Here is a 13,506-nt window from a genome sequence, read left to right on the forward strand (position 1 = left end):
TTATTTAGCAATAATTTCTCATATTAGCTTTGTCTTTTATTCAAGAGTTTACGCCTTCTTTTTCAAAGTCCAAATAGAAGTACTTTCTAGAGCCAAGCTAGATTTTAGACGGAATTTTTATTTTAATGTGATGTCAAATTCTGGCTAGCGGCATTAGTGGGTCTACATAGAAGTGCGTGGTGGATTTTTGTATCTAGTAGGTATAGATAGCGTCAAAAGAGCGCCAATCTAATTCGGCGTGAATAGACAGCCACAAATAATCGAAAAGTGGCGCTAGAATAATTCCCGTCTGCCAGGAATTATTTCCACACGGGGTAACCTATCAATAAATGATCTCAAGGAAATGCATTCTAGAATTAAAGATTTTAAACGGATCTGAATGGGATTTCGTGCACATTCCAGACAATGCCCAAGCAATTGAACGCACGATTAAACTTGTAACGGCGGTTTCCAAAAAAGAATGTGGAGGTCATTCAAGAGTCAGTTACACTACGCCTATTCTAGAATCAAGGGCGAAAATTCCAAAATTTTAAAGCAAAAAACAATTAATATTAAATAGTTCTGGTGTATGGTTGGGTAGATGGGTGGGTCTAGGGAAGGAATCGAAAATGCACTTATGTGAGCGTGTTCGGTTCTCGATCACGTTAAATTCAGCAAAATATTGCGAAAGTGAAATAAGAATAAATAATGTTTCATAGTTCTGAATTAAAATTAATAGTAAAAAATGAAAGTTCTAAAGGAGTTCGCTTAATTGTTCGTGAATAGAAATTTTTAGCTCGTTCTCCCTTTTCCTTTAACTTCTTTTTCAAGGCCAGATTTATAAATTAATGAAGAAGGAGTGCAATTTTTTACTATTACGTACTAATTATCAATGCAAATATCAAAATTACCGATTTAGAATCGATTTTCAAATTTAACGTTTGGTCATAATTATTGGCTAAAGCCGGTTTTTTTAGAGCTTTCACATAACAGAACAAATTGTTCAATTTCCGGCACCTAAGAATCCACACGAGAATCGAGTGAAAGTTTAAAAGGTTAAAACAAATAGTTCCAAAGACATCAAACGAACGTGAATTAGAAATGACGCCCAATCCAAATCAGCTAAATTACAATTTGAGAAATTTAAATGCGATTGAAATCATATTTAAAATACTATTTAACGTCCCATAATGAAGGTAATGTGAAGAATTCTTTAAAATAAAACAAAGAATCTAACGACGAAATTTGGACATCCACTATAAAATGTTTCTATTGCAATTTGAAAAAAGAGCCAAAAACCTTTTTCTTCTAAAAAGAAAAGAGAAAACTCTTTTTTCGCTCTGGACATTAACTTCATTATTAGACATTAAATAGGATTTTAAATTTGATTTTAATCTCATTTAAATTTCTTAAATTTAAATTTAGCTGACTTGGATTGAAGGCCAGTTTTATTTAAGGTTTGTTCAAGCCTGGTTTGCCGTTTAAACTTTCACTTTATTTTTGGACATTGATTCTTAGGCGTCGGAAAAAGAGCACCTACGTTTGTGTTGCTGTTCCTGTCCACTTCAAATTTTATTTTATTTTCATTGATTTTTAATTTTATGCCTTAACAAGGTATGAGGTATGAGTGCTGAAAGGTTGGTGATTATTTTTTACATTTTTTGAAATTGCGATTTGATAATGATAGAGATAAAAGACTAAAGAAATAAAAAAGCGAAGGAAGGGGACTTGATTGGTTGCCTTGCAATTTTCTTTCCTCCTTTTTTAGATGACAGTAGGGAAATTTTACGGTGGTTGTTTAAATTTTGTCGTTAGATTCTAGGTTTTGTTTTCAGAAATTTTTTCCATTAACTTGATCATTGGACGTTAAATAGGATTTTAAATTTGATTTGAACCTCATTTAAATTTCTAACATTTTAATATTGGAAAAGTTTCCATTTTTTTCGTTTGTTAAAGAACCTTCTTCTCTCAGGAAGGAAACTAATTTGTAGCCCACGAGAGAGCACAGTGCTCACGAAATGAGCACAAATGAATAAGCCTATAGTGAATCCAGCCATATTACTTTGCAGCAGTGTTCTTATTTTTTATTCAGAAAAATTACATATATTTTTCTTGTTTATATAATTTTTTAATCCTGTTTAGCGAGTCTCGTCTTCCTCTTGACGTTCTTGTTTAAACCATTCTAGGTATCGTTGCACACCTGTTTGGGTACGTGGTGTTTGGGCACGTGGTGTTTGGACACGTGATGATTGGGATTGTGCTGGTTTGGCTTGTGATAATTGGGCTTGTGATGATTCGCCTTTTAATAATGAGGGTGAGGATGGTTGGGCTGATTCGTAAAGCATGTCTGACAAATGCTTCCAATCCCACACCTTCCGTTCTATCCTCGTGCTTCCGTTCACCTGTACTAGTCTTGTTGGTTGGGGTTCGCCTGTTTCAAAATGTCTCGTACCAAGTTCTACGTATGATATTTTTGGAGATCCATATTGGCTAATCATTTAGATATCAGTTCTGTCCTTCAAGCGACGGACCTTTCTTTTATCATAGCCATACTCGATATACTCTTCACCACTTCCGCTAGATTCTGAAAAACAATGGAATTTTTTATCGCTTTCGCAGACATATTTGGAAAATCGTTTTGTTATTAATTTTAGCACTTTAAAATAATTATTAAATATTTTTAATTGAATAGATTTATTTTCTAGTTTTTTATAGATTTTTTTAAAATAAAATTATTATAAGTCTGCTGAGCTGAGTTTTGTTTAAAATTATTTTTTCCCTGATTACGTTGTGAATACTTGTTACTGGCGTTGTACTGTCACCTTGATCTATGATGTGTTTTAACTTAAAATATAAAACTCTGACTTTTTAGATCTTCAATTTAATACAATAAATAAATATCGTTCTAGGTTAGTTCCTTTGATAAATATTTATTTATAAAAAATATCTATTGCTTAATCTGAAACTTGTCAACTAAATTGTAATTAATATCCTCTAATTATGAATGATTGCAAAAAGCATGTATCAGATTTTTTTTAAATTAAGGATTATACTATAAAGATTTTTCACATTTTGAAATTTTCTCGTATGTTTCACTCATATATAATATTATAAATTTGATTGAACTTACCAACAGATTCCAGCACGAAAACTAAAATTCCAAAGAGTAGAGTTGCAGTAAAAATCTTCATTGTCAACGGAGCTTGGAACACTGACTGATAAGTCGGTGATGAAATCCCTGGTATTTGTACTGGAAATTTTTTAAGCTAACCAAAAAGAAAGTTAGGATTATTAGGATTTACGAACCCTTTATAATATACGCATTAAAATTAATTGTTAACAAAAAAGACCTTGGGATTGTATAGCATGTGCCATGATTATCTGTTATACTGACAAGAGATAACATAATACCGAGGTTTTTCCATATTCACGTAGAAAATAAAAAATCTAAAAAATTTGCGATACATATTTCATAAAATATTTTTTTAAAGGTTAACCTCAATTTTAGTTTTAAATACACAGGAAATATGTTTTAAATAAGGCTGTGTCTGGTCGTCTAGAAAAATCGAAGGGGGTTGAAAGAAGATGGACTAGTCATCCAGAATTTCGAGACAATAAGGGAGTTCGTTTACATAATTGAGTTTTTTGTCGTAACCGAATTTTGTAAGATTAGTCAAAGACCTCCACCTAGGATGGTCCAAAATGGCATTGAAAATTATTTTTCTCTCGAATTTTCATGCATAACTTCCGGAAATGTGTTTGAATCCACACAAAAATGATTTAATTTTTTTAAAATAAAAATTATATTTCAAAGTGGTGAAAGCCCAATAAAATTCAACACGTATTTCCTATAAGAAAAATGGGTCTTTATAGATTTTTTTTTCAGAATTGTAAATATCAGCTGAATCGAGTTGAAACTCAAGATTTTTTTTTACAATTAGCCACAGAATACGAATAAAATATTACTTTTTAAATTCCATCCCAACAAGTCTATTTTATAGGTTACCCTAAAAACTTAAAATATTAAAAAAGGAATTTTTGAAGTTTTTGAGACAAATTATGATTTTTTTTTTGTGATGCAAATTATTTTTTTTAGCAATCTTCTCATCGAATAGAGTTAGAAATTCGCAGTTTGCTTAAAACTTCAATACTTTTTGTTCATTCAGAGTAATGTAATACTTAATTGATCTTAACAAATTAATGGTACCAAAAATAATTGTTTTCACAATCTATTATTATTTAAATAACATTCTCTTAAAATAATGCAAGAAAATTGCATCTTTTCAAAAATCTTCCACTTTTTGTCAAATTTCCAATTGAAGCGAGGTAAATAATTAATTAAAGGAGGCAAAATTAATTCTATAAAGAATTTATTATTATCGTTAATAATATTTAATTTGAATAATACAAAGAGGTTGCGTTTTTTCTGAATTTTTTTATTATTTGCTACTTTTCACTTGGAGTGAGTTAATAATTAATTCAATTTAACATAAATAATTATTTGAAGAAACTATTATTGTTTATCATTATCTTCTTACTTATTAATGCTATATAGTTGCTATTTATTCTGAAATGTTTAACTTTTACCCTATAATTACTTATTAAAGTAATAAATCATGAAAGTTAAAAAACATAGCTTTTTAATAAATTTATAATTGTTTAACTATCTCTTCTGAAACAAGTGCTAGAAAGTTTCGGTTTTTCTGAAATGTTTAACTTTGGTACACCTTATTAGTTGTAAACAAATAATAATTAAATTAGAAAGAATAATATTTTAAACAACAAACAATAAACTATTTCATTCTTCGTTTTTTTCTTTTGTGTAAGATAGCTTCCTTTGTTAAAATTAAATTTGTTTAAGCATAGGAAAAAGAATCCAAATTTATTCACTTGAAAAAATATAATTATATTGAAAAATAGATTATAAAGATAAACTAAAGATTTAAGAAAAAAGACAACTTTCTAGCATTGTTGTAAGAGAGGATAGTTATAAAAAATAATAAATTATTTTAACAACTATATTTGTTAACTTGCATTATTTATTACTTTACTAAGTAAAACTTAAAAATTTCAGAAGTAATTGCAGCTATCTAGCATTGATAAGGCAAAAGATAGTTATGAACAATGATAATTTTTTAAAATAATTATTTGTTCTACATTAAATTAACTATAATTACTTACTCCAAGTGGAAACTAGACTGATAATAGCAAATCTAAAAGACAACCGCAACTTTACGGAAATATGCAAATTGAATATTATCAGCTATTATAATAAATTGTTTCATCAATTAGTTTAATTAACTTTGCTAAATTATCCACCTCACTTAAATTGAAAATTGAACAAAAATGGAAAATTTCCGAAAAACCTACTATTTTCAACCATTATTTTAAGAGCATATACAACAACAATAATTAATGTTCAAATAATTATTTTTCTAAACATTAATTAAGTAATACCTCACTATGACTGAAAACTGGACAAATGTTAGAGGGGATAACCACTAATGAAATTGACCCTTGCAACAGTTTGTTTAGAATTCCTCCTTTATTATGCACATTTTTGTTGTAACTAGTTTGAGACAGTTTATTATTGAGTAAGTATTTAATGAATTTTAGCATTTTTCCTAAAAAAAATTTTGAAAAACAAACATTTTTACCCTCATAAGAAATCGAAGGCGATCCCTGGTATTTGGAATGTTGTATTTAATGTGTTTGTTCGATAATAAACTATAGCCATCTGTTAAAAAAAATTGTATAATAAAATAAAAATAAAAAAAAAGGAATTCTAAAGTTTGAATTTGAGGGGTGCTTATACTCCTATAAAAAAGGGATTCGCCCTTTTGGGGGTGAAAATGATATTGGTTATTGTTTTGGAGGTGAACTTTGGGGTCTTGTAATAAAACATTGCACTATTGACGTTTAAAACATATAAATACACCTACTTTAGTTTTATGTACCAATAAAATTAGGAAAAAAATTTTAAAATACTGATTAGGGGTAGATTACTCTTTCGAAATATACTTTTATGAAAAACCCAGAGAAACATGGAACTCAGAATTTAACTTTCTTTTAAATTAAATTATTTTTGTGAATATTTTTAAGTTTTTGCAATTTTTAATAAGCAAATTTGGAAAAAAATATTCTTACCCTTATTAAAAATAAGGGATGCAAATCATGGAAATTAAACAGCTGTGTATAATAATAGCATTTGATTATTGGAAATATCGAATTGTTAAGAAAAAGACAATTTGCACAGAAACAGATATATTGAAAAAATTGTTTTTAGGGGTGAACTTTAGCGTTGATTTTCACCCAAAAAGGTGAAACGCATATTTTTTTAACTTGAGTATTTTTCAAATGAAAGGTCGAAAAAATATGATAATCAGTTTGTTTTTTCAAGAGTTGATCAAATCTACCAGTAATTTTCAAATTTTTAAAAAATTTGTTTGTTTACAATCCAGTCGTAAAATATCGAATCTGTATGAAAAAAATAAAGATTGCTGAAAAATCGTGATTTAGCTTGGCACCCAATGTGTCATCCATTAATTGCGTATAAGGGTTAGTTTGGAATTTAATATATGAATAACATATTTTCTACCTATATAAAATAAATATGAATTTTATATCATTTTTGTAAGAATTTTTATTTTTCATATTATTGAAAGCTTCGCAGATATATATGGAAGTTGTTTTGAAAAAATTAATATAATTTCTCAAGGTTGCAAATTTCTAAATAAAAATAAAATCTGAAAGTGATTCATTCTACTCTTTTCTTATAAATTGAAATAGTATAAATATTATTTTTCAAAGTCTTTAAGTATATAAGTAGAAGAAATTATTGTGAATTCTGGGGAAAGCGTTTTCTAGAAATGTTAAAACTAAAGAAGAATTTGTTGGTTACTCCTTGAATATCGCATCTATATTAAATATCTTTAAAGATGATTGGATGATAAATTTGAAAATAATTTTGTCCTGATCGGAAACACTGCAGCTATAAAATTTCGTGAATCAAATAAATATTTACTTCTGTTCAAGGTCATCAAAATTTAAAGTTATGAAATAAAAAATAGAGCCAAGTGCGAGCAATAGTTATTTTAAAAATATAAAATCTTGCAATATTATATATTTTTTAGAATCCCAGGCCTTTTATACAAATAAAGGATAATGCAAACAAGTGCAATTTCTGAAAAGTAGAGGAATTGCGTTCTTTTGGTATTTTTTGTTTGTTTCGAAATTGACCAGAACTGGATCTCGAATTTTATATATTTGAAATTGCAAAATACCTAAATTTGTTTTTAATACAGTTACATTTCCAGCTGCCATCCCATCTTACCTGGTAGAATGACTTCAATCATAATTTGGGTTTCAGATTTCTAAAGTTAGAAGCTATACTAATTTAAATATTTACATTATGATAATATGAACATCAGAAAAATAAATTATCAGGTGACATTGATCGGCTTACACAACTTCAGACCTTGGAATGACTGAGATTGAAGCAAGTGAGAATCTTATTCATTGTATGAAGAAAAAAAGTTTATAAAATATAATTGTATCAAGATACATAATTCACAAAAACTTAAGTATTTTCAATAAGACTGATTTCAAATTAGATAATCTTTTTTAAATTTCCTTCTCTCTTCTAGAAAACGTGAAAGAATAATATAAATTTTAGAACTTAGTTCTTGTGTTTATTAAATAAATTGTTTCTAATTGAATTTCAAAATTTTAAATGCCGTCGTGATAGAATTCAGGTGGAAAACTAGCCTTGGTTTTAACCACTGATCAATAAATATTTGGAATATAAAAAAATAAGTTTTTCTCGGAAAAAGTTGGTTCAGCTTTCTTGCTTGGCCTTATGTATTGCATCTCTGTTTGCATGAACGAAAAAATTGCCTTTTTTATTTTTTAATTGTCACCACATGTAATTGCCGTTAGGATTATATTTTTCAAATAGGAACTGTTTTTTCTTCGCTGGAAATTAATTTTTAATCTGAAAATTCTACGATTTTTCTATTGTTTCAAACACCTTTTTTGTTTGAAAATCCAAATTTGCGATAGAGGAAGTCTCTTTGCATGTCATATCTTATGGCCGTGATAGCCGACATTTCCATATCCTTTAAACATTTCTGTTAGGACATTGACTTCGTCCCTGCCAAGCTTGAGTATTTGCTTTGCCCTGGTTGGCTAACTGTTAATTTGTTAAGTTACTACCTAATTGGAAATGTCTACAACTGGTTCAGGCTTAGTGAAGTTTTTCTTGCTCCTAGTTTTGGTAGCCTCTGCGAAATACCATCGCCTTTGACGCCACTCTATCCAGATTTTGAAAGTAGAACCACTTGATTTTCTGTCGCTAGATTGTTCAGTGGCTCAAAGAAGTCCCATGCTAGTGTCAACGTAGTCGTTGTTCTATTCAGGATCATTATAATAGCTGTGCTCTTAGAGCAGATAGGAATGTTCTTTTTGTTAACAAAATCCTGTGCCTTATAGGTGCATCGGAGAAAGACCATAATTTTTGATTGAAGGACTGTGACGTAGGAACCCATCGAGATTGTTGAGCCTATTCCACTCCTTTTACGATACCCACCGGTTCCTGCTTTCTCCTTGTTCATAGAGCCATCTGTAAACCTACTGACCCCATCACTAAGCAGGTGCGCCTCGCTGTTTACTCATTTTCCTCTTGTGGATGAGCTTACCTGACCATTCTCAGAATAGACCTATTCACGATATGGGCTTGGATCTGAAATTTCCGGGAATAGTTCCACCCTTTTTAGTAGAAAAAAATGTGAGGTTGATGAGACGAAATTCCCTGTGTGAAGTTTAACCGATCATGCCTTCTTTTGAAGTAAAGACTATTCGCGTACCTCTCTATGCCGCGGGACATATCCCATTGTTAGATGAGCCCTAGCGAGTATCACGAGCAGCCCAATGATGGTCTCTGCAGCATTCAGAAAGAAGATCAGACATATGCCACCTGGACCAGAAGACTTCTTTGGACTAAAAGGTATCATTGCCAAACTGACCCTTGATGAGGGGGGTTACAAAATCGTACGCAAGCTATTGTTTTAGAACCCGTTGAGCCACAGACGGCTTTCGTTGCCTCAGAATTATGGCTTCCATTTCTCCAGACATGACGAGTCACGGAAAATTTTCCTTGATCAAGTGAGGTAGGGTCCAGATTTCGAGAGAGCATCTTTTCCAGTACAGCTTCCTCTGCTCCGGAACTCGATATATATGTAAAAGTTTCCTCATTGTCGTAAGTCAAGTTTATCCGTTTAGCCATTCCTGGTACATAAAAACCTCTCTCTGGTGTGCTTCAGAAACTCTTCGAGTTTACGGTTGCACCAGTGTGTTTCCCAGCCGATCAGACTATTGTAGGCTGACAGTTACTACACATTCATAAGCAGTTGAGATGGTATCTCTAAAATTATTTTCTGCCATATCCAGAGCGACCAAGTCTCCAATTGACCTTGAAATCTCCTAGAGTTCACTCTTCAGTTTCGAGAAATATCCGTGTTGATAATATCTCATCCAGTAGTAATTAGATATTCTACTTGATAATTGCATCTTGAGTTGTTGTTCTTGCTACTTCACTAAGTGTGGTGGCCCTCAGCATCGCACTTGTCATGGAATGCAGGCCGATCCCATGACTGTTGAGTTGGATCGCGGACGAAGATTGTGGGCTAAAGAATCAAAAGTGTAGACAGAGTGGTCGTGAAGTTTTATTGTATTGATTATACTTGCTATATCTATTAAAAATTTATATAAACAATGTTACATGTGAACTTTCATTGTTTCAATTTACGCGAAAATCGGAAAATTTGGAAAAATTCCAGTAACCAAGAAAAACAATAAAAAAAAGAAAATGATAAAAAAAAACGTTCTTCATTTTTCTCGTGTGTTGCGAGTATTGATAGTTCTGTTTGATATGTGAGAATCAATTAGATTTACCCGAGAACAGTGAATAAAAAAATTGTGTCACGGAATTCTATTCTGTGGAATAAAAAAAGCAACTATGACTAGAGTTTTGCATCAAAAGGCAAACTTAGTGCAAAATGTGTCACAGAAGAAACAGCCAGAAACTTTACATTAAAATGTTCTTCGGGACTTGTCACATAATATTACGGACTTCGCTGGACTGAAAGGATCTTCAGAAGCAAGACTGTGGTTGAAGCGGTTGGAATCCACTGCTAGGGTACATCGTTGGACTGACGCTGTAGCTTTTAAAACATCTAGAGCGCTTCAACAGGAAGCAGCAAGAGTTTGCTATCGGAGTCGAATTGATACTATTCAAAATTTGAGTCAATTACGTCAGAAATTTAAAGCAAGTTTTGCGATTGAAAAATCTTCAACTGAAAAATGGAAGCAATGGAACAGCGATGTCAGCGACCTGGAGAAGATGTTCGAGAATACTCTTTCGAGAAGGTTTGACTCTGAAAAGTATTAGGATTTAGTTTGACTACAACCAAGAGTAAACTTACAGTTGGACTCTTGTTTCGTGATACGAGTTCCATAATCGCATCACAAACGTATCTCGACCTTGCCAACCTTTTTCAAAATATTTTAATGTTGGAGGATCTGGAATTTGCGAGGTTGTTAAGTCGGCTTCCATGAACCTCGTGGCCCAATTTTTGCCACTTTAGGACTCCCCCATCTCCCATTTAGTCCACCGTGAAATTAATTTTGACCCCTTGCCCCACCCCCAAGGGTCCTACTAAGTTGTTTTCTATTTCTTGTGAAACGAAAATAAAACAAAAACCTAGCCTACTTTATCCCGTACATTAGGAAAACTTTTTTTCCATTTTTTCGAATGTCTGAAAAATCTTTAGAAAAATGAAGTTCAACCATGTACTCAATTTGTTTGTTTAAAATACAACTTACGCATTTATAACTTAACGAATTAGTTAACTGTAGTTACTTTCTCAAATGTGTGCAGGGAATGCTTTCCCTCCAAAAATTCTTACTTTAATACAATATTACCATTTTTTCTATTGGTAGGAATCAACATTATGAAAAATGCAACTAAAAAATCTGTTGTTGAAACTGTTCCCTTTCATGTGTTTAAAATTCTTCTCGTAATAAATAATGTTTTTCTTTCATAGGAAATTTGTACTGACTGATTTTACGGAATTTTCCGTAACTTTACTGTTTCAAAACAACCACTGTCAAAATGGGACAAATTATTAGGCTTTCTTAAATTTGCAATTAAATCTAAAATCATGAATACTTGTTGGGGTTATGTTCTCTCCTGAAGGTACTTCTGAACATTTAAAATCTTGAGTAAATCAAGTGTTGATTTCCAACATTGAAAGTGGGAGGTCAAAAATTGGAACGGGTGTATTCGAAAAGCGAAAAAATCAGAGATTTAACTCACGCTGTAAAATGCTCAAAAAGATATTTTTTGACAGAGTCACATCTACTTGCTACACAAGGGTTGATTTTTAAGTTAAGAGTTGCAGCCGAAGAATCAGAGTGAATATATTTCAGGTGATTAAAAGAGCTCTAAAATATGCTGGGAATAAATTTGTGAAAAATAAAATTTTTTTGAACGGGTTTGATTTCGGAACTTGAGGGTTGTTTCGGGAAAATTTATTGGTGTTAAATTGGTTTCTTGAGAAAATTAAAGAAGCTCAGAAATGGTACCCAAAGTAACATTAGTAACTAGTGCGCACATACCGATGATAACAATCTACCCTTCGCAAGAGGGTTGAACGCTAAGCGCTCAAGATCAGTGAATAAAACCAATCCTAGTAACTTCAGCAACAAAAGCGATGTCACTATAAGAATCACGCATCAGAAAGTAGTCAGTAACATGTTTAGCCAAACCAATGAGTTATATTGCGCGCTTCTCGAAACGATCAAACGCTAAGCGCCTAAAATTAGAACTTGACCAAGTAATTACAAAGGCAGAAATGGTATCCAAAGTAACATTAGTAACTAGTGCGCACATCGATAATAACAGTGTACCCTTCGCCAGAGGGCCGAACGCTAAGCGCCCATGATCTGCGAATAGAACCAATCCTAGTAGCTTTAGCGACACAAGCGATGTCTGTATACGAAACACGCATCAAGAAGTGGTCAGTAACATGTTTAGCCAAAACAATGACAATATGAGTCAACACCGTTGACTCATATTGGTTCTATTCGTTGATCATGGGCGCTTAGCGTTCAGCCCTCTTGCGAAGGGTACACTGTTATTATCAGAATGTGCGCACTAGTTACTAATGTTACGTTGGGTACCATTTCTGCCTTTAAAGAAGTGATTAATTAGTCAAGTAAAAATCTTGGGTGCTTAGCGTTTGATCGTTTCTAGAAGCGCGCTATATGAGTCAACGGTGTAGGCGAAAATATGACAGACCACGATCTGAACCGTGATTTCTATGTTGACATCGATTTTGTAACAAAATCTGTTGTAATTCGTTTTATTCACTGATCTTAGCGCTTAGCGACGCATAGCGCTGAAACTGTCCATTTTTTTGGATTTTTTTCACGGATATTTCATCCAGCACTTATAGGTTTAAAAATTACAAAGTTTCAGCTAAGTCCACCGAAAGTCATTTGCCCATACATTTAGTGCGGGGTCCTTTCAATTGGTGCCAAAAAAAAGTTAAAAATTCTTAGCGATAAAGAATCCCAAAATAAGATTGTGGCATTGATAGCTTAATGTACCTTTATGAAAATATTTAGATTTTCGTAAGTGTTTGATTTAAAAATGTCCCCAATAAACCTGGAGTGAAATCCAGAACCCCCTCTCTTCTATCAACTCCAACAAGCTCGTGAGACCAATATCAAATAAGGATAATCTTAAACTGATATACATCGAGCGCCCGTCTAATGAAATGAACGCTAATTGCCCGAGATGTTATCTAAAATTCAAAACATAATTCCGTGAGCGCATATAAGGTACCAACGTCAGATCGAAACAAAGCGCGATTATTTTAAAGATATATATCGCTTGAGGTGTAGTCTAAAATTCAAAACATGTTTAAGACTTAATATTCTTACTTTAAAAGCTAGGCAAACCTGTATGTTCTGCAATGCCGTCGGTAATTCTAATATATCTACGCTTTCAGTGGAGTTTACAATCAATGCCTATATTGCTATGGACATCTTCATTCCGGAGGACACTAGAGCCTGTTTAAATCATTAGGATAAACGTGGCTTCATTTTAGCGCCTTTGCTTCCTGGACTACAAGCAATTAATATACCATATAGGTTATCCGAAAAGCAGATACTTTTGTTATTGCAGAAACATCGTATCGAAACAAATTCTCATCATGGTTTCGGTGAGAAGGAAAATTTTAGTGATAAAGAATTTAATGATATGTTTGCTGTAACGAAGGAACAATGTTGAGAATTGTATACATTCTGCGAGACAATTTTTCGGTTACATGGACAGGGTGTAAGATACGTCAGGAAAAATGATCTGATACAGTCTGTCAAGTTAAAGCGTGGGTGGCTTTACTCGCAGTCGGTAAGGTGTATCGACATGATTTTGGTGTCAAAATATTAAGAAGAGCTCCCTCT

General features: G+C 32.2%; 1 protein-coding gene across 1 annotated transcript in view; it reads right to left on the reverse strand.

Moving 5' to 3' along the window:
- Positions 1 to 2,069: 2,069 nt before the first annotated feature.
- Positions 2,070 to 13,506, reverse strand: part of LOC117182332 — an 18,753-nt gene continuing 7,316 nt past the window's right edge. Inside the window, exons 2-3 of the mRNA XM_033375491.1 lie at positions 3,110 to 3,245; positions 2,070 to 2,563 (exon numbers count right to left, since the gene is read on the reverse strand). Coding sequence (XP_033231382.1) covers positions 2,118 to 2,477 — 360 coding nt within the window. The 5' untranslated portion in view covers positions 2,478 to 2,563; positions 3,110 to 3,245 and the 3' untranslated portion in view covers positions 2,070 to 2,117. The remainder of the gene's footprint in view (positions 2,564 to 3,109; positions 3,246 to 13,506) is intronic.

Source organism: Belonocnema kinseyi, chromosome 10, assembly GCF_010883055.1.
Source record: "Belonocnema kinseyi isolate 2016_QV_RU_SX_M_011 chromosome 10, B_treatae_v1, whole genome shotgun sequence".
Classification (NCBI taxonomy): domain Eukaryota; kingdom Metazoa; phylum Arthropoda; class Insecta; order Hymenoptera; family Cynipidae; genus Belonocnema; species Belonocnema kinseyi.